At 34.2% G+C, this 20,905-nt stretch overlaps 1 protein-coding gene across 1 annotated transcript in view; it reads right to left on the bottom strand.

Annotated features, from left to right (window-relative positions):
* nat10 (N-acetyltransferase 10) overlaps positions 1–19,953 on the bottom strand; it is a 30,064-nt gene extending 10,111 nt beyond the window's left edge. The window contains exons 1-22 of the mRNA XM_056479006.1: positions 19,835–19,953; positions 19,555–19,685; positions 19,388–19,479; positions 18,038–18,209; positions 15,964–16,086; positions 15,815–15,876; positions 14,614–14,728; positions 14,424–14,531; positions 13,571–13,704; positions 13,364–13,457; positions 12,854–12,952; positions 11,728–11,864; positions 11,521–11,645; positions 8,780–8,930; positions 7,161–7,257; positions 6,924–7,040; positions 6,457–6,558; positions 4,720–4,794; positions 4,501–4,617; positions 3,146–3,279; positions 2,000–2,048; positions 1,812–1,908 (exon numbers count right to left, since the gene is read on the bottom strand). Of these exons, the coding sequence (XP_056334981.1) occupies positions 1,812–1,908; positions 2,000–2,048; positions 3,146–3,279; positions 4,501–4,617; positions 4,720–4,794; positions 6,457–6,558; positions 6,924–7,040; positions 7,161–7,257; positions 8,780–8,930; positions 11,521–11,645; positions 11,728–11,864; positions 12,854–12,952; positions 13,364–13,457; positions 13,571–13,704; positions 14,424–14,531; positions 14,614–14,728; positions 15,815–15,876; positions 15,964–16,086; positions 18,038–18,209; positions 19,388–19,479; positions 19,555–19,668 (2,314 nt within the window). The 5' untranslated portion in view covers positions 19,669–19,685; positions 19,835–19,953. The remainder of the gene's footprint in view (positions 1–1,811; positions 1,909–1,999; positions 2,049–3,145; positions 3,280–4,500; positions 4,618–4,719; positions 4,795–6,456; positions 6,559–6,923; positions 7,041–7,160; positions 7,258–8,779; positions 8,931–11,520; positions 11,646–11,727; positions 11,865–12,853; positions 12,953–13,363; positions 13,458–13,570; positions 13,705–14,423; positions 14,532–14,613; positions 14,729–15,814; positions 15,877–15,963; positions 16,087–18,037; positions 18,210–19,387; positions 19,480–19,554; positions 19,686–19,834) is intronic.
* Between the last annotated feature and the right edge of the window lie 952 nt (positions 19,954–20,905).

Here is a 20,905-nt window from a genome sequence, read left to right as displayed (position 1 = left end):
ACACCCTGTATTTATTATAATCAACAACTTCAAACATTTAATTTCTTTAATAAAATTGTGCCATGGGCAATCTTTCATGGTATTGTAGTTCATTCCCTAATGAATGCAGTTAAGCGTACAGTCTTGTATCTTTGTTTTCAGTCATTTTTCAAATACTTTTATATTTTTTTAATAATCACCCAATCATCCCATAGCTGACTGGTTGATATTTGTAAATCAGTATGGGGAAAAATATTTGTGCTTTCAGTGTCAAATCTATGCCAGATGTCAGAGGTTTGTTTTGCACTGATGTGACCAGTAGACAAAATTGTTGTTGTTTTTTTCAACCATCAAACCAAAGTTATGATTTCAAAATGCAAAGTTTAAATCTGACTAGTGTGCTTTAACATATCTGATAAAGTTAAAGAATTTATTCAGTAGATTGAGAGTAGCTGATCTTTTGTGGCTGTTTGAACACATTAAAACATCATTTAGTAAAACGTGTTTTCAGGAATTGGTCAAAGGTGAACAGGCTAAATCTTTTTAGAGCTGATTTACACCAAGCAGCAACCTCCCGCTCTCCCTCGGGAAGCCAATACGGAAGTAACTGAAACTGCAATTCTTCAAAATTCCGCTAGTCCTGGCTCCATAATAGAGCAAATTGCAATTGAGCCCACTGTTAGAATGGCCAACTTTACAGCAGAAAAAAAGGTGTTTACAGCCTGGTACAAAGAACGATTTTGGTTCATATAGCTATTATTACCCTCCATGACAACTGTGAGGGGGGTGAATTTTTTTTATAACTCATCCGTTTCCTTTATATTAGGTTATATTAAGTTTGCATAATTAAGGGCGTGGCCACTTGAGTGACAGCTAGGTCTCGCTGGTCGCCGTCACTTCACCTCAGCTGAATCCGGCAGATTAGCCACTGATCTCGGCATATTCATCGTATTTTTGTGTTGTTTTATGTGGCTTTACACAGTCATCAGCCTTTTGGACTTATTTCTTACAATTATCAGATAATATGGGATGCTGTGTGCACTTAATTGTGCGCACAAACCATTCATGTGGCCTCGTTTCCCATGTGAGTAAAGTTATATACTTGTATACCATCTCTATAAATGTTTTTGTTTTATTTAAGATCATTTATCATTAATATTTTTCTTTAGACCCGTAAAGCACTCCAGAATCTGACAGAATGATTAGCTGTAGGCTCTAGAACAGTCATCTGAAGCGTTATCATACAGTGTTATGCTTGCATTTACTAACACAGACTATATCTGAAGTGTTTGGAAGTAATTTGCATTTTCCTCCTGTAGAAAATTGTCATAAGAGCAATGTTTAGTGGCTCAATGTATTACTACAGTGTTTTTAAAAGTCTAAACACTTTATTGATATAGTGTACAGCAAAGCACATGTGGTCAGAACACAAACGAGTCGCAGGTAATAAAGTATCAAGTGTTTCTCCCAAAGTAAAGTCTGTCTGCCAGGTCTAAGCAAAGTGCCAGCAGGTCTCTGTAGCTCCGCTCACTCTCCGCCACTTTGCCCTTGTTTGGTATCCCGCCGTGGGTGCAAACAAAATGGCGACGGTTGGCCGCGCCTACTTGTAGCTTCTTTTGCAGTGTTCAGAAACCTATGGGTGACGTCACGGATGCTACGTCCATATATTTTACAGTCTATGATTTACACCTGTGTTTAGAATCATCCATCCTTGTGAACAGATCAACAAAAACATCTTCATACAATATGTAAAACCTCTGCATTACTTAATTCTTACATATGAGTGCTCCAGTTGACCAATCAAAATGATGAAAGAAAGAATGAATAGTTACCCTTCCAAAAAGCAGAGAGCCACTGGTTCTGGTCTGTTGACTCTTCAGCATTGAGGTCTTTGAGCATAATGCAGGAGTGCTCGCCCGTCAAGTCATTCTAAAGGTGATGATATAACAATAATATAACAAACTTAGAGCAAGAGAAACAACTCTGACATTACTTCAATAAAAAAAAAACGCATTCTTACCGGAGTCTGTCTCAAATAAACAGGAACAAACCCAGCCTTCTTCCAGAATCTGAACGGGAAAAACCAGACGCATTATGTTTGATAACAGTTTTGTAATAATGTTGCATTACTTGTTGAGGGTAACACATACATCATGTAATTTGATTACGTTTTCAAGTAACTAAAGTATCCTGACTATTCTTTTTCAGGAAAATATAGGCACTTACTTTAAAAAATAAAAAAATGAATCACCTTTTATTGGCTGACAGCCCTTCTGTTCCCAGAAATCAGTACAGATGTGTTGTGTATGATGTAAAAATCGTACTGTAGTTCTAGCTTAAATGTGAACATGTATTTCCTCATCCCACTAACACAAACTTTGGGATTCAGCAGACTTCAGTAGCCTTAAAATGTATAAGAACTATGAAACGCAAACTCTGGAAATCCATAGCTGAAAAGAATTAAAATTTTGACCACGCATCCTAGTCTTCATGTACTGGATGTCAGAATTTCCATCTGCATAAATAGACTAAACTAACTAATCAATGCAGAAAGGTTTGACCTGCACCTCCTCAATTGCACAGATGTGACTTGTAATTTCCTTCACTATGAGATTTATTTTACTTTTGGTGTAAGAGGGCTTTACATTTTTCAAAAATACACTTTTTTAAACATATGTCTAAAAGCATTATAAACAAGCAGCTCAGTCCAGCTGAAAAAAAAGTAATGCAAAAGCCATGGTCACACTAGAGTTTGTGTATGAATGAAAGTCTAATGATCGAAAAGTGCGGTGACTACGGCTTAACACAGGGATGTCAAACTCAATTCCTAGAGGGCCGCAGCCCTGCACAGTTAGTGCCAACCTTAATTAAACACAGATGATCAAACTAATTAAGTCTTTCAGTTTTATCTGAAACATATACCGGTAAGTGTGTTAAAGCAGGGCTGGAACTAAACTGTGCAGGGCTGCGGCCCTCTAGGAATTGAGTTTGACATCCCTGGCTTAACAAGTAACTTTAACAAGTCGTTAAAAAGTAACTAAGTACCATATTTAGTCACCTTTAAAAGTAATAGATATTACAATCTCTTCTTTATTTTTAAAGTAACCTTCCCCAACACTGCTTGTTGCAATATCCCTATAGTGTCTGTTTGCATGAAGCGACTGACTTCAGTAGTTGAGGAGTGAGGCCGTAAGAAACTCCCAGGTAATCCAGCCGCTCGGCTCTTCTCTCATTCAGCTTCAACAGCAGTGGTGGCAGATCTTTCCTAGGAGAAACCACCTCCTCCAGCAGACTGACAGCCTGGACATCAACAAAAATACACTCCTTTCACAAAACATAATTAAAATACTCTTATTTTAGATTTTGGCTCAATACGACACCTCATTAGTTAAGAATGATCTAAAACATATTCAAAATTAAATGTACACGTTGATGTGACAGAGGGCTAATTTACATATGGGAAATTGATGGTAGAAAGTTTTAAGTATTACCACTATAAAAAATAATGTCAGCAAACAACTAAAATAAATGACATACTTTTTAAAGAGATTTTATTTATTCTATTCTGCAAGGAAGTGTTAAATTGATTAAAGTGCACAGTAAATGCATACACTGTATAACTTCACAGTTCTGAATCTTAATAAATGAATTAAGAGTCTTCTGAATGTTTTTCAATGAATTTGCAAAAAATAAAAAAATAAAAAAAAACGCCGAGTATTTTCAGCACTGATTATAAGAATAAATGTTTCTCAAGCAATGATCATGTGCTACTTAAGATTGGGGTAATTGTTGCTAAAAATGCAGCTTAGCATATCAAATATACATTACTTTTTTTTTTAAGTTATTTTGCAATACTGCTGTTTTTGTTTTATTACTGTTTAAAGGAACGCTCCATTTTTTATGGAAATGAGGGGAGTTCATTTTAGAGCTAACCTAGAGTTAAACGGTTAAGTTTTATCACTCTTGAATTTATTCAGCCGATCTCCTGGACTGGACGGAGCACTTTTAGCTTAGCTTAACATAATACATTGAATCGGATTAGACCATTAGCATCTCATTTAAAATGTCAAATATAATTTTTTTTCTGGTGTAATGATCAAGGAACTTTGCTGCCGTACCATGGATATGCAATTATATGAACGTTTCATTACTATATGATGTAACAACAGAATAGTCCAGCTTTAAATAAGAAAATTACTCTTTTAGAAACTTTTTTTTTTTAGCAAGATGATAATGGTCTAATCTGATTCAATGATACATGAAAGCTAAGCTAAAAGTGCTCCAACCAGGACTGGCGATCAACTGAATTGATTCAAAAAGGGTAAAAGTCAACTGTTTGAAAACTCAACTCCAGGAGAGCTTTAAAATGAGCTCTGCACCTTGCTAAAAAAAAAGTGGATTGTTCCTTTAAAGAAATGCAGCACTTGAATTTCTAAAGATTTTTTTACTTATATGAACCAACATAGGACATGTCCACTAAAACATTTTAAAACATGTATGATGGCACAAACAGATCATTACCTCACTGCTCACAGATGTGATCGCACTGGTCGTTGTCTGTTCTTGCTCATCCCAAACAGGAAACTGGCCTTCATAATATCTTTGCAGCAGCTGCAATGCACGAGTGCCATATCCCATCTAAACAATGACAAAATCAATCACACACGGGTGATCACAACACATGCTTGTAATGAACAAGCATGATTGGGGTTATACATAAACAAAAGAGAAGTTGTTTACCCCTTGATAATCAGGATTCACAGCGATACGCACGATCCTGCCGCCTGAGAGACCTGCAAACTCTGAGTCTTGAAACTGAATGAAAAAAACACGAGCAGAATCAAAATCACTTCAGATTTAATTTCTGAAGCATAACAGTATGGACTACATGTTCTATCTACACAAATGTTCAAAATTCTGGGTCTCTTCTGCTCACCAAGGCAGCCCTTTATTGGAAACACTTTACAATACGAAACACATTGTTAATGTTAATGTAATTAATAATATAAAGAAGCAAAGAACAATGTATGGAGAGCATTTATTAAAGTTCAACATTTACTAATGCATAATTAAAATATAAAACAAAGCTTGTTGACATTCATTAATGCAGTGTAAACAAAGATGATTAAATACAGTAATAATGTTCATTGTTGGTTCATAAACTATGTGTCCAGTATTGCTAAGTGTTATCCATTTATTTTGTAAAATATTACAATATAAAATCTGAATATATTTTGAGATGTACAGTTGAAGTCAAAATTATTAGCCCCCCTGAATTATTAGCTCCCCTGTTTATTTTTTCCCCAGTTTCTGTTTAACAAAGAGAGAAGTTTTTTTCTACACATTTTCTAAACATAATAGTTTTAATAACTCATTTCTAATAACTGATTTATTTTATCTTCGCCATGATGACAGTAAATAATATTTTACTAGATATTTTTCAAGACACTTCTATACAGCTTAAAGTGACATTTAAAGGCTAAACTAGGTTAATTTGGTTAACTAAACAGGTTAGGGTAATTAGGCAGGTTATTGTATAACGATGGTTTGTTCTATCGAAAAAAATATAGCTTAAAGGGGCTAATAATTTTGACCTTAAAATGGTTTTCTAAAAATGAAAAACTGCTTTTATTCTAGGTGAAATAAAACAAACAAAACTTTCTCTAAAAGAAAAAATATTATCAGACATACCGTCAAAAGAGAAAAAAAAATTCAAAGGGGGGCTAATAATTCTGACTTTAATTATAATGTACAAATAGGGCTGGGCGGTTAATCAGAAAGTAACCAAAAATCGACATTCAGAACCTATAATCGATCCAACTTTTCCAGGTCAATTTTTTCAATTACTTTTCCTACTAAATGTGGAGTCACGAGACCCCGCTCTGTTAAGGCTGATTTATACTTCTGCATCGAATGCACGGGTATAGTCCGGCACAGCCATCGCGTGGTCGCATACCTGTGCAACTCTCAAAAAAATGTAACTTGAAATGTATACATATTTTCTATTACAATTAAATTATTATTTACATTAAAATATTTTTAATTAAGTGCTTAAAATTTCATTTACAGGATATACAAGTTATTTTTATTCAGAAGAGATACTGCTTATTTTAAAAATAACTTATTGTTTCCAAAAGTGCAAGTTATTTATTTATTTATTATTATTATTTAAAAAAATGACTGTTGGTTTTCGACAATGTGTGTTTTAATTTCAGTTGTTCAACATTTGTGTTTAATAAACAATCTTAGATAGTAGATAGTGTGTGTTTCCTTCAACTATTTTAAAATCAAGTAACGCTTCCTTCAATAAGAAATTCTCTCACTTGTAATATATGAGCATATTTACTGTACAAAACTTAAATGTTCAATTAATCGAGATCTTGATTTTAGGCCAAATTACCCAGCCCCATGTCCAAACGTGATAAAGCTGTTTTCAGTGTCAGCCAAACTTTTGAACGTTTCATTGAACTTTGTTACCTGTTCAGAAACAGTCCAGGGAATAAGGTCACCAGAAGCTTTCTTCCCTCTGGACAAGCTGGAGAGGATAGACTGACGTGAGATTTCTCCTTCCAGACACACCTGTACGAAGACAAAAAAGGTCCTACTTTACAATAAGGTTTCATTAGTTAACACATTTACTAACCTGAACCAATAACGAACAATACTTGTACAGCATTTATTACACATCGTTCAACATTCACTACTGCAATATTAAAATCCGCATTCCTGCTTGTTAACATTAGTTAATGCACTTTCAGTTATACAAACTAACAATGAACAACTATTTCCATTTACTAAAGTTAACAAACATAAAATAAATAAATTCTGTAATGAATGTATTGTTTATTTTTTGCTGATGTTAGTAAATACATTAACAAAAAACATAACTACACAGTTCATTAATAACCTCATCTCAGACTGGAATTAAGTAGGTTTAAATGTACCTGAAGGACTGCTAAGACTTCAGGCAGTGAGTTCTGTGTCGGTGGAACAGGCGGTAGTAGGCAAAACAGATGATGAGCTGGAGCATCCGAGAGCATCTGAAGGTCATTGGGGGAATTCTTAGCAAAAAAACAGGAGAGTGAGTCAACATGAGGTTGATGTTTGGAGTTGATAATATAATGTATTGTTCTAATCCAATGCTTCTCAAGCAGGTCTCGTATCAAAAATGCTCCATTTACCTTGTAATGCGATGCTACGTAAAGTGCCATAAGACGCTGAAGGAAAGCCTCAGAAGCCTTGTGATAACAAAACAACGTGTCTCGATTCACATAGTAACTGATTAAAGGGTTAAAGAAATTTAGAAGTAGTAGAAATGGGTTGTTGCTAGATCAGATATGGTTGTGGCCAGAAGTTAACGAAAATGATTTATGTTATTAATTAAATTTCCCAATAATAGTATTTTTATAACGTCTACCCCCACCCTAACAGTAGTTGTACCTAGCATTATTTATCTATTAAATGACCGAATAAATTATATTTTTTAACGTCCACCCCTAAACCAAACCGTCACAGTACTATAAAAATATGAATTATTGTTATACAGTCTCATAAAAAAGGCCGCTATATTGTTGTGCATATTTCACTTCTGGCCGGCTGTGTATCCTATCTAGTCTCAACACAGAGTATATACAGGAATCAGAGAGTGAAATTCAATACCTTGTAAACCTTTTTAAGACTCTTTGCATACATATTTAGACCTTATAACCCCTTTTCAACCAGAAACACTGGCGAGACTTTAACTTACTAAATATTAATGTAAGAAATCAATCCAAAACGAAAACATTATTCATATAGTGAATAAAAAAATCTATTAAATCTAGCTAATTCAGCAGGCTGGCACCTATAGAACTGCAGAAATAAAAGTGTTGCCTTGTTTACTGCAGTAAACAAAGCAGCATGATGTCAAATCTAGTAGGATTTCATTCATTTGATAAACTATATAGCATCCTGATATTTGCAGATTGAATTCTGGCAAACTTTAGCATACAACCAAGCATTGCACAATCAGAAATGATATTAAGTTTAATACCTTGCACAATAGAATTTAAGACTTTTTAATACTTTTTAAGGGCCTTAAATTTCTCTACATTGATTTATCAACTTTTAATACTTTTTAAGACCCCGCGGACACCCTGTTACAGTAGAAACGGCTTTTTGCTTTTTTGAAAATTAGCCATGCGCTAATTACATTTGAATGCACAAATTGGTAATCGCAAATATGCAACTGTTCAATCATAATTGTGAGATTAAAAGTCACAAAAGTATGTTATTACAATTATGACAAAATATTAAATTACTTGTTGCATCAAATGGCTGAATATCAGTTAAATTTTTTCCATAAAAAATGACAAAAATCTGAAATTATTAGTAATAAATATGGCTTTTTATGCTATTATTACAATTCTTTCATGAAGAATTTATATGGATAATTATTTTAATAAATAGATTTAATTAGTTATTTAATATGTGATGGAATTGTGCGTTTACATACTACAGTATTTTTGTCATGACAATAAATAAACAAAACAAAGAACGATAAAGATTAAGAATAGTCAACTTCTTTTTGTTTTTTTACTTTTTATTTTAGTTTGCAACATGTAGTTGAATATTAATGCAGATGATTCTCAAAATGTTGACTTTAATCTCACACCTCTGTGACTTTGTTCTGTGTCAAATTTTCTCAAAATAATTACTTTATACATTTTTTGCATTTTTTCAACTTTTACGACAGCTCTGTAGCAACTAAACCAATATGTTATTGTAATCATAAAAATCCAGTGTCTTATTTAAAGGATACAGGTCACAGGTCTGTGGTAAAGGGCAGCCGGAAATGATGCGTGGTACACTCAAACAGTCCAAACACAGCAGCTCATTCAGCCATCTCTCCACATGATCTCCCTGACCATAGCGGATGGACTCGTGGAGGGTCACTTCATGAAGGCTTCGTGCTGGGGAACACATTCACACGATTACATACACACACAAAAAAAATATAAGCTTGATCATAATTCAGATGATTTTCTATCAAGGAAAAAAGGTGTTACATTTAACACTAGAAGCATAAGGGGTTGTTACATACAACCACAAGCAAGAGCAATTTATTACATAACATTAGAGTTTTGATATAGCTAAAATCAAACATGCTGCTGTATTATTTAACTGTCGTCACAAAGTAATATCGAGAGTCATGAAATATTTTATTAGTTTTAATCACGAGCCAAGCCAGAACACATTCTTACCCATAACATCAACAGACCATTAGACTGACGCTCACTCAAGAAATCCTTAAAAATCGCTTCTTTTATCCATAACTAAAATTGATAACCACAATCATTCTAGCAACATAGAATGCTAAAACATAAGCGCAATAAAAATAACTGAGCAAAAATAGCAGCATAATATCCACCTTTTCCCTATGCCCCACCATGCTTTGTGTGATTTATGGAAGTAACCTCCATTACTTCAAGTAAACAATTAGTTCGACAATAAGTGAAGTGCTGGAAAAAGACATTTTCCTCATTTATTGAATATTAAAAGGCAATTATGAAATGTTTATGCAAGCTTATTGTGCACAAAGATGTTTGTCACTAACAATATCCAAGCAAAATATGAATTTTACACAAATCCAACAGATATTTTATATTTTAATATACTTATATTTATTATTTGCGCCACTTTCTACATCCAGGACTGAGAGCAGTCCATCAAAATCTCACTAACCAGAGAAAACCCACTGTTAAGCCGCCCACATGAGAGATTTGTGCCAGAATGGCAAAAATGAATTTGCCGCATACAAAATGGAAAGCAAAAGCAAAAATACCTGCAGTGCATTCACAGGGTTTCCACTCGAAAAGACAAATGTCAAAAGGGCTATATGCACACAGACTTTTAATTTTCAGCCAGGCAGCCCAAGGGCTTTCGGTGTACTGTCTTTCCATTACAAAACTGTAACGTTTAAGATCTGATATCTTTAAAAATCAGCGATCTTCACTGCCTGTTAGAAATATGATATGGAGTTGGTCTCAGATCGGACAAGAAGCACTGCATTAATTCCATTTCCCCCTGCCATGTCTTTAAAAATACTGGAGTAAACTAAACTGTCATATTTTAATGGAATTTCTGCGCTACCTGTTGCTACTGACGGCACTAGTGGTTACAACAGTCTTTCATCTCGTTTTATGCTTGAACAACTAAATGAATGCTTAAGTCTATTTAACTGAATATATTGAAATTACATTACAACATCCATGCTGTAAAAACAACTTGACAATAATCACATTAAGCTTTCACCGGAAGTTTATCGTTATCTTTAAAATGCTAGCTGTGCATAGAGCCCATTCCCTGACTTAAAATTTTTTGAAACAGACCTTTTAATATTCCAAGATATTCGAGAAATTCCATGACTTGGGTGAACCCTGCATTCAAAACCTGAAGCTGAAAGTGAAGTACGCAAAAATGCAGTTCATTTAAAAGATGATTTTTATTTTTGTACTATTTAGTTGATTGTTGTTGTTTCAGAGTTTGTTTTTTTCCTCATTTATCAATGTACAATATTTGCTCATTTCTGCAAAATTGCCATTAATTTCATCGGAAGCAAAACTAATACCATAAAAATACAAGGCATTTTGACAAGCTGGTGCTTGTAGGTATTATATAAGTGTCCCATTTTCATTCTGTTTTTTTATTTTTCTAAAAAAAGAACAAACCACAGGGAGTTGTAAACAAGAATAATTTTGGCTTAAGTCAGTCCAAATCCAATCACATGATCGGAAATCGGGCCCGATAATGCGGTTTCAGATGTTACCTCCCAATCAGGACTTGAATATATTTGTATATATATTTTCATTATTTTTTAACACATCTATAGTTTTGCGGTGGCACAGAGTCAGACCTCTTTCTTGACTTCACATAGAAACACCAATGCATGCAGCATGTCATCACTTTGAAGCAGAGATGTTATTGGTTAAATGCAGGCAAAGTAAAACATGGAAGCAGCTTGAAGCGGAAATCGCGAGTATGTCTGCAGGTATAATAAAGTTGATAACGACAACATTGCCATAGCAAACTGTCAGATATGTAAACTTGGCATTGCCTGCCGGGTATTTTAAGTTGAGGTGCTATTTGTTTTTATATTGGATTATTTTTTATATTTACTGTTGCACTAAAGTCCAAAAAAGAAGAATGTTATTTGTTTCTTGATTGTTCAAGCTAGCTCACAGAAGTGCTCTGTTTGTTCAGGAGGGCTAATAATTCAATACAAACAGAGTTGATGAGTTAAAATAAGGTGAATTAAAAGGCAAGAAACATCCTGGATCTGTTTCTTCGCTCTTCTTTAATCTTTTTTTATTCATTATAGAAATTTCAGATCGGGTTTCGGTATCAGTAGATACTCAAAATCAAATGACTCTGACTCGAGGGGAAAAAAAACCTGATCGGAACATCCCTAATGACTGGGAGATGTGCATATTTATTTAAAAACGATGGGTAATTTTTACCTGTAATTTCTACTGTTAAAAGCAGAAGAATTTCATAAGGTACCTGCAGCCAGTCTGGCAGTGCTGGTGTTTCTGTTCTCCGCTGAGAGGTTCTGCTGGCTCTCTGAGCTCTGCTGTCTTAACTGCTGAATCAGCTTGAGGGACAGAGATCGACCGGTGCCCTCGTAGCTGCAGGAGGAAACCAGGATTAATGTGCTGTTAATGTACCATAGTAAAATGATCAAAATGTAACAGTTCCTCAGATACAGACCCATTGATGGTAGATGCCATAAACACAAGGTAAGGTCCGAGTAGTTTCTTGACTAAAGGCAGTGGAATAGCAGCAGCCTCGTCTATGACTAGCAGCTCGGCCTGTCCTAACTTCACTGCATCCGCTGGATGAATGTACTGTAGATGAGCAAGAGAAAATAATGAATGATTATTATATGATCAAGAAAGATACACTAGTGCTGTGTATTATTAATCATCTATGATAGCACTATAATTCTCCTTTAATGATGTGCAAGCTCTTAAAAACTCATCTTTAAAGTTCTGTGAAGTGCTTCGGACTGTGCATTTTTAATTCTATGTTTGATGTAACATTAAAACAGGACTGGATATAGTATTTTCCCCCTGCGCATATTTCAAAACCACAAAGGAGTTTAGATCAAAACAATCTGACAACCACTTAATTTCTTTCATACATTTGTGAATGTTTAGGTGAAAATACGTTTTAAATACATTTTACATGAAAATAAATGATCAATTTCAACTCAACATGAAGAGTGTCTTGAATAGGCAGCGCATATCAAATCGTAGAGAGCATTTGATTGGTCAGAAGATTTGACAAAAATCTTAAGTATGAGGTGACATCAAAATAATTTGATTCATTTTGCTGGAAGTGATTAAACCTAAAGCTTTGAATGTTAATATCTTATAAATGCACATTTTTTCAATGTTTTGTAGCACACTGGCTTTTAACTATAAGACTTATTGATACAAACACCTAAAAAAATTCACTTTTGGTGACCCATTGCATGAATTATTTAAATTAACGATTCAGTGAATCACTCATTAGGATACGGACTAATAACTTTGTTTAATGGCCACTATATGAAACTATGACCGGCATAAACAAGCCAAGCTACTGTTTAATTATTGCCATCCAAACAAAAAAGATGGAGAAAAAAAATAAATAAATCAACATCATTTTCTGCCAGCACATTTAACCATCTGATCTGACGTAGTATCTGAGTCTTCATGATTCAACAAACATTGTGAAGAAATGAATAGTAGATGTGGATATCAGTAGCCTCATGCAGACTAATAGCATGTCAGTGCTCATGATGACCCAAGTTTGATTGCCAGCTCAAGATTATTTGTAGATATCAGTTTACCTGTATGGTCTGCCGATGTTCCTTAAAGATGTTAACACGGACCACAGCTTTGTTAAACTCTGGATTCAGAGACTGGATTATTTCATAGTCCAGATGTTCCTAGATTTAAAAACAACTGAATTATTTATAAAGAAGAAACACCAGATTTCTCTCATTTTCCTTGAAAATGCATTCATTCATGTCAGAATTAAATTCTGCTGACACATATCAACATTTCTCAGTTTCATTTATTTTACTAAAATATCTAAATCTGAAAAAAGATGAATAAAATAACAAATGCAAAACACAAGTTAAAAATCAAACTCTAGATATCATTATTATAATGATAATGATGTATACACACAGTTGATTTTTTTCAACACATTTCTTCTTTGTACACATCACTTTTAATATAGCATTATAATGTCTGATTTTTGTTTTGTAACATTCAAAAATATAAATCATTTTATTGTGAATACCAAACTCTTCAGTGAGTAAAATATATCTAACCCAGTGTTCAGTGAGAATTACCTGATACTGCAGGGCATCAAATCCTTTAAATACGAACTCAAACAGCGTGTGCAGATTGTCTGGACTGGGTGACGTGACAAAAATATTTGAATAGCTGCGAAATACAACAAAAAGAAAATAAGTTACTCACATGTGGAAAACCCAGTGAGGATGCAACAAGAAAAATGGAGCTCATTCAATTATAGCACTGTTCAAATTTGAACATACCCAAACGCGACAGCTCCAGCCATTGCCAATCCCAGAGCAGCAGATTTGCCTCGACCGCGAGCAGCAGTAAGAGCTACAGTGCTGCGCAACGTCTTCTCTGAAATGGCCTCAATGAACTTCAGCACTGCCTTGGCCTAAACACAAAAATACGAAAAGAACAAATGTAACTTTAAAGAATTTGACTTGATATAGATTCTCAAAAGCAGCAAATAATTTTAGTTCCCTATATTCTATACCCCATTTCTAATAATGGGTTCACACTAGACGCGAAGCACAATGCCATTGGCTCTAGATTACTCAAGGGATGTTTTCCCCTCACACTAACATGTCATTCACGCCACCTGGTGTTAACTCAGCATAAGTGTGTGATGAGAACACATCTGGAGAAGTGTGAAAAAGCTGAAAGATATACAATTATGTCAGGCTGCACATATTTTTCTTTCTGTAAACATATATGTGAAGTGCAGTAAGTCTACAATTAAAGTATTTTGGAGACATTATCAGTGTATAAGCCCTAATAATACTCTGTTAATATTAATCAAACAACAAAAAGATAAAATAAACATTCACTGCTATTGACTAAATATGATTCATAGGTGTATTATAATATGCAGTCTAAAACGTGGAGGGGTCCTCTATCTCCGACCACTGCTTTATTCCATCTTATCTCAAATGTCTGAAAGTTCTGTTTCAGGGGTCTTTTGTATTAACCCTATATTAATTATCAAACTGAGAACCAAATCGAATTGAATCAAAACGGTTTGTGAATTGGAATCCAATCAAATTGAATGAAATATTTTGGGACATCTGCATAAACACCCAGCACTAAAAACAAGAGTTATATTGATTATACCTGGTCCATAGTTTTACAGCCGTCCACTAGAACCCCAACCGGCTGTGTGTCCTGTAAAGACTCCTTCAGGTCCTTCAGCTCCTGTTCTCTCGGAGAAAGTCCATCATCCTGATGACAAATACAAAACATTGTGGAAATCTTTTTTAGTTAAAGGTCAAATAGACACTGTCCAGCTATGAATCAGGCTTACCTGTTTTTTTGGAGGGATGGGTTTGATGTTGGTAGCGTGAGAGGAGATGGGCAGAATGTTGAGCTGGTCATCAATCACAACACACGTCTTACAGGAGGACAGCGACAGAATGAATCTGGGAAAAATATTTTTTGTTAGTTTATTTATTGATTGATTGATTGATTGATTGATTGAGTGACTTTAAAAAGTATATTTTAATAGCCTTCCAGTGAAATATATGGTGTATATATAAAATATAAATATATATATATAAAATATATTCGAATATATGTCAAGTGCTGTTTAAAGGAGCTTAATTATTTTATTAAATAATTAATATTATTAATTTATATAATAAATTAAATAATTATCATTTTATGATTATTTAATAAACTATTATTTTATTAAGCATAATAGTTTTAATGAATCGTTTCTAATAGCTACTTTTTTTCTTCTTTGCCATGTTGACAGTACATAATTTTTTACTCGATATTTTGCAAGAGACTAGTATTCAGCTTAAAGTGCTATTTAAAGGCTTATCCAAGTTAACTGGGTAAGTTAGGTTAATCAGACAAGTCATGGGACCATAGTAGTTTATTCTGTGGCAATCAAAAATAATAATAAGAGCGGTTATTAAATGAGTTTTTTTAAATAATAGAAATGTAACTTTCTCCAGAAGAAAAGTTCAATAGGAAATACTGTGGAAAATGTCCTTGCTGTATTAAACATCACTAAGGAAATAATTAAAAATTAATAACCAAAAACACAAAACATTTAGCCTATAATTTTGTCTGCAATGAAAAAATAATGAGACTGTTATTTTAATAATCACATAACTTCATGCATCTTTATTTCAATTGACTTCTTAAATTCCATGTTTAATCTGTGCCCTTTCAGTTAATGAATAAATGAAACTGCATTATAAAAATACACCGCTATCCAATAAGCATAGTTTTTTGTTACTTTCGACAAGAAAATGTGTCATCTATAAATTCACTAGATTTAATTGTTCAATCTCTGTTTCAACCAAAAAAACAGTCTAAAAGTTTGTAAAACAGCTTGCAAATAAGAAGTAGTATTACATTTACATTAGTCAAGTCAATCACTCTTCACAGTTTGTTAACATGTCCCCCCACCCCCCAAATGAACTAGACACATTAATATTCCAATAGATAGATATATTAATATTCCAACTGGAACTACTGAATATTAAAACACTGACCTTTCATTAAATCTTCCAATAACATCCTGGTGAGCCTCTGTCCTGTATCGAGAATGGACATCCTGAAAAAAAAAACATAAATTTTAATAATTTAAAGACACAGACTGACACATTCTTATTGGCATAAAAACACTAAAAAGGCCATTCACCATCGTCATCGTGTAGAGCTGCTTTAGTGAGTTCATCGTCCTCAAGAGAATGACCACAAGCCCTCCACCCTCCACCGTCTCCACTGTCCGAGCCAAAAGATTGGGAGTGAGAGCTTCAAAGTCCTATAAAAAAAAGAGAAACATGACTTTAACACTGTAAAAGCAACTATATTATATTTCATTGGCATTTCTGAGCCCTCTAAATATTATTAAACCCTGTATAAAAAGCTGAAATTTGCTAAAAAATACATAAATATTTTTAAAAAAGGTTTCCTAAAGGTTTTCTTTGCTGTAAATCTTTAATCACATTCACAGGGTAAACATTATCCATAAATTAGACAATATTAGCATCTAATGTGATCGATCCAGTTCTTGAATAATGTTAATTGTACATCTCTAAATCTCGATTAATTTGCATTGCATTATGTTTTTGACCCTGACAGTAAAAACTACAGAACAATTCAATATCATATCAATAAGGAGTATTATTGAGAAATATAGAGTGACAACTGATATCAGATCTATAATACAAGCTATCAGAATTTCATCTAACTTTCTGACCATATAAAAATCATCAACTATTGCAAACTACTGATAATAGTATATAGCAGGGCCCGAGTGGGACTCCTTTTCAGCCCTGGAGTTTTAAGCCTTAGACCGGCCCAGCTCAGTTCACATCTGACTTTTAAAATAACAACATTTCCAATTCAGTTCCTAATGACATTATCATATCTTTTTAAAGGAAACACCTGCTTTAGAACTTCAAATGTTTTTCATAAATATGAGAACATTAAAGGGTAGCTAAATCTCCAACACTATTCTTTAAAACATCACAATGTCCTTTCCTGTAATATCTGATTATATATTCTGTGCAAAATTCTTTATATATATATATATATATATATATATATATATATATATATCCAGTACTTTGTAACGGTGGTCACACAAAGAATAAAAATAAAATATGTACACCTACATAAGTAACCCAAACAGTATTATATGTCTTAACACTAAAAGTGAAGAAAAAAACAAAAAAATAAATGACTTAGGTGAGGTTCAATCTCCGATCGACGGCGTCGTAACGCAACGTGCTGACCACTGGACCACAATGGCGCTGTTATGCTAGTGCGTGTGGCCGAAAAAGGTATTGCACTGTCATCTGCAAGAATCTTTTAACCACAGTATTACTTTCTATTGATGGCTTAATCTGTTTTCCCCTTTTTAGATTTCTGATCAAATAATGTCAGATTTATAAATGTAGTGAATCATCTGATTTTCATTGAGCAGGTGTAATATTAATTAATATTAAATATTTGAGTTCTTATATTCACTAAGGTGCTGCTGTTTGCGGTCGAATGATAGTTACATCATCATTAACCTGCAGGCTGCATTTTGCTCACGGGGCTGCGAGAAAATAAATTTAAAAAGCGGAGCTGCGGCAAAATAATGAATAAAAAGAGTGAGGCTATGGTAAAATAAATAAATAAATGAAAAAGTGTGACTGCTGAGAGTGCAAGCAGCTAGGGACACCAGGCCTCGCGGCCAAATAACAGACCGGTTCACCGGGAATTCTCCCGGTCCTCCCGATTAGCCAATCCGGGCCTGGCATATAGTAATAAAAACTAAAACACAGCAGCTAACAGTCGATGATAATAAAAACCACACTGAGGAGAAGAATATGATAATATCATACATTAATGTCTGTAAGAATATATGCACATATACAGATTTTCCATCATATCTGTGGGCTCTGTTTTTGCATGGACGTGACCACATGCAGAGAAGAAACATGGCATAAATTACAAGAGCATAATTGTAGGAAGCTTCTGGTGAATACAGATGGAAAGATTATTTTTCCAAAAAAAAAAAAAAGAGAAGACAAATCTCATGAATCATCAGATAATCTTCGTGAAATCAAAGACCGATGCAACATTTGCTCCAGAAACAGCTTGATTTACAGGATGGTCCTATTTTGCATGAAATATTAAACGTGTTTGAGGGTAACTTAATAAAAAAGCATGAACTTTGTGACAGAGAACAGAGTCTCTGATTTGTTCGTCACTGATATTACCTGTAGGACACACATGCCGAAAGTGTTTCCCAGGATCTTGTGAGTTTCGTTATAATAGCAGTAGCGGATGTTGGTCGCAGCAACAAAGAGCTCAAATGGATCATCCTGATTTAGGTTCAGCGTGCCTGTTTTGATCTTCTTCTGCAGCTGACGCATCCTCTTTTTTCGATTGCTGCAAAACAACAGATCTGTTTGTGTCCAAAATGTCTATACACATTAAGGCTAAGACTGCTTAAAGTTCAATGTGACTTAAAGACGAAGTGACTGAGTGTAAAATCATAAGAGTTGTCATTTTCATAACATCCTATGGGCCTCCTGCATAAATCAGGTTCATGGATGAGCTAAAGTATCTAGGACTTATTATCATGGCAGTAAAAGCAGAATCAAGCTGAAAGCCATCGAAGTGCAATGCGGCACAAAAGCAGCAGAGCTTTTATTATGCAGCAGTCAATCACTTCTTCATGTTCATATTTAATTATACTAAATACATAACCTCTTAAGGCCCAAGGTGTTTTTTTACATGCATTTTTTATTTCTATTTGCTATTAGGGCTTATTAGAAACCTAATTAGAATAAAATTCTAAGTATCATCTTTTGATCCAATGTACTTTTAGAGAAAAATGATGTTCATATATGTGGACTCGTGGTCCGAATTTACATAAAACACTTTTTCATGGATGTTATTTAATGCACATATATTGTAGATTTTTTTTAACTTGCTTTGGCTATCAGAGAGTAAAAACTACTTTTTTTCCTATTTTGGAAAGTTAAAATTAGGGTTTGGGACATTTCAGATGCTGCAAAACAGTTGCAGGATGACACTGTATGTCTGTAACAAAATATAAAACATTCTAAGTATTTTAATAAGCCACTTAAGAGGTAAAATGTGCTGTCCACGTATGTGGATACTCAAGCCCTATGAGGTTAAAGTTATGATACAACACAGTTTAAAAAAAAGGGCACAACATATTAAAGAGTCTTTGGTTTTTCTCTGCTTTCTGTAAAACCAAACCAGAAATTAGAGTCTATGACTGGATTAGCATGAAAAAAGGGCACAGTCCTTTTACTAGATAAAATTGCTTATTTCTCTGTATTTTTGAACATTCTTCAAAACATTTAGGATGATGCAAGTACATAAATTAGCTAAATATACTAAAATATAACACTGTTGTAGTGTTTTTACTTTAACCACAACATATTGCAATTCAATTGTGCCTTTAATGTCTTGTTACTTCTAGTCAATAGAACGAGTGTCAATATCGATTTAAAATGTAATTAAATCATTTAAAAACGAAATATATAATTAGTAACTAGTGATTGAAAATACTTCTATAAATTAAATAATCAAACCTGCTGAATCCGAGCTCTTTTTTGTAGCACCACAACACCGACGGCCGGGCTCTGACTGTTGCTTTAGACAGCATGTGGTGAAGAATGACAACCTGTAAACAAAGCACAGTTATCAACAAACGCCGAGGAATTAAAAAGGCTTATTATTAATCACAGTTACGCTTTACCTGATCTCTTCCACGATCGCCAACTATAACGAACATGGAGCGGTGGTGTTCAGCGACTCCGTTTTCTATCTGGACCCGAATACGGTTGTCCACCTTCTTCCGAAAAGTTGCCATTGCTTCACGACTGCACCCTGTCAACACCAACACAACAAAGTCACCTTTTAAATGTATTCAATATAATAAGTAAACACTGCGACAGAAAAATCTAAACATGGGTTACTTTAAACGTTAGCGTGGATACTTGTTCATTTTGTACATGTATTTATATAATAATGCGTACCTTAAATGATGTGCTGATGAAAATAGACACTGTTGAGTTCTTAATTACAACTTCTGGAAATTAAATCTACGGCTCATTTACAGTATACCATCATGCTTGCACATTCACGTGGGGATGGGTGTTTCGGCGATAGGACCCATGCCTAAAGGACCCCAAAACAGGCATATAGCTGCCCATGATAACGCCTGTTCAGATTGAACGAAGAGTGAGAATTGTAAAATATTAGTATGTCTGAATTTAAGGTCTGTTGCTAAAGATGGATCTTTTATTTTCATTAACACTTAGGGTGGACCAACCAAGACCCCTCCCCCCAACATATAGCAACGATACGTCAGGTAATCATTGTGGGATTTGTAGTCCTTCTGTAGATTTATTGGATGACAGTGGACTTTATAAAATAAAATGAAACTTTTAAAAATGTGCTAAAGGTATTTGTTTATTAATACATATTTTTCGCTGCGTACCTTAAACGAACTCCTATCGAAAAGCAAACACAGAACCCAGAGCCCTTCCAAGCTAGGAAAGCTTATACAAAACTCCTACGTAAATGCATCTTCAAAAGCAAGTTAACAGACTATCAGCACTTTATACAGATTTGGTTGATTATTTTTAGAGGGACAAAACAAAATAGGTGTGCTTTGAAGGCAGGTTTACAAAGAGGTCTGTGTAAAAGCATGTTAGAAAAAAAAAGAATTGTTAAAATGTTAAATTTCAATAATCCTACACAAAATAGCCCACACAAATAAAATTGGATTGAAACAAATCTATTTATAATTATAATCGTGCGTGTGTGTGTGTGTGTGTGTGGGGGGGGGGGGGGGGGGGGGGGCTTACTAATTAAGCACTTTTCTATTAACTGATCTTTAAAATTCTGTTGAATTCAAGTCATGTGATTGGCTGGACCATTCTAGCAGCTTTATCTTCTTTTCTGAAACCTGTTGATAGTTTCTGGTTTGGGATCATTAGCTGTTTCAATCCACCTATTTTTATGCGCATTTTGGATATGTGCATAAAAAACGGTTTATGGAAACTTCATGACGCGCATAAATTTTGAAAGTGCACATAAAAAAC

This window comes from Danio aesculapii, chromosome 18 (genome assembly GCF_903798145.1).
Source record: "Danio aesculapii chromosome 18, fDanAes4.1, whole genome shotgun sequence".
Lineage (NCBI taxonomy): Eukaryota > Metazoa > Chordata > Actinopteri > Cypriniformes > Danionidae > Danio > Danio aesculapii.
Note: the sequence above shows the minus strand (reverse complement) of the source record. Positions and strands in the feature narration are given on the sequence as shown.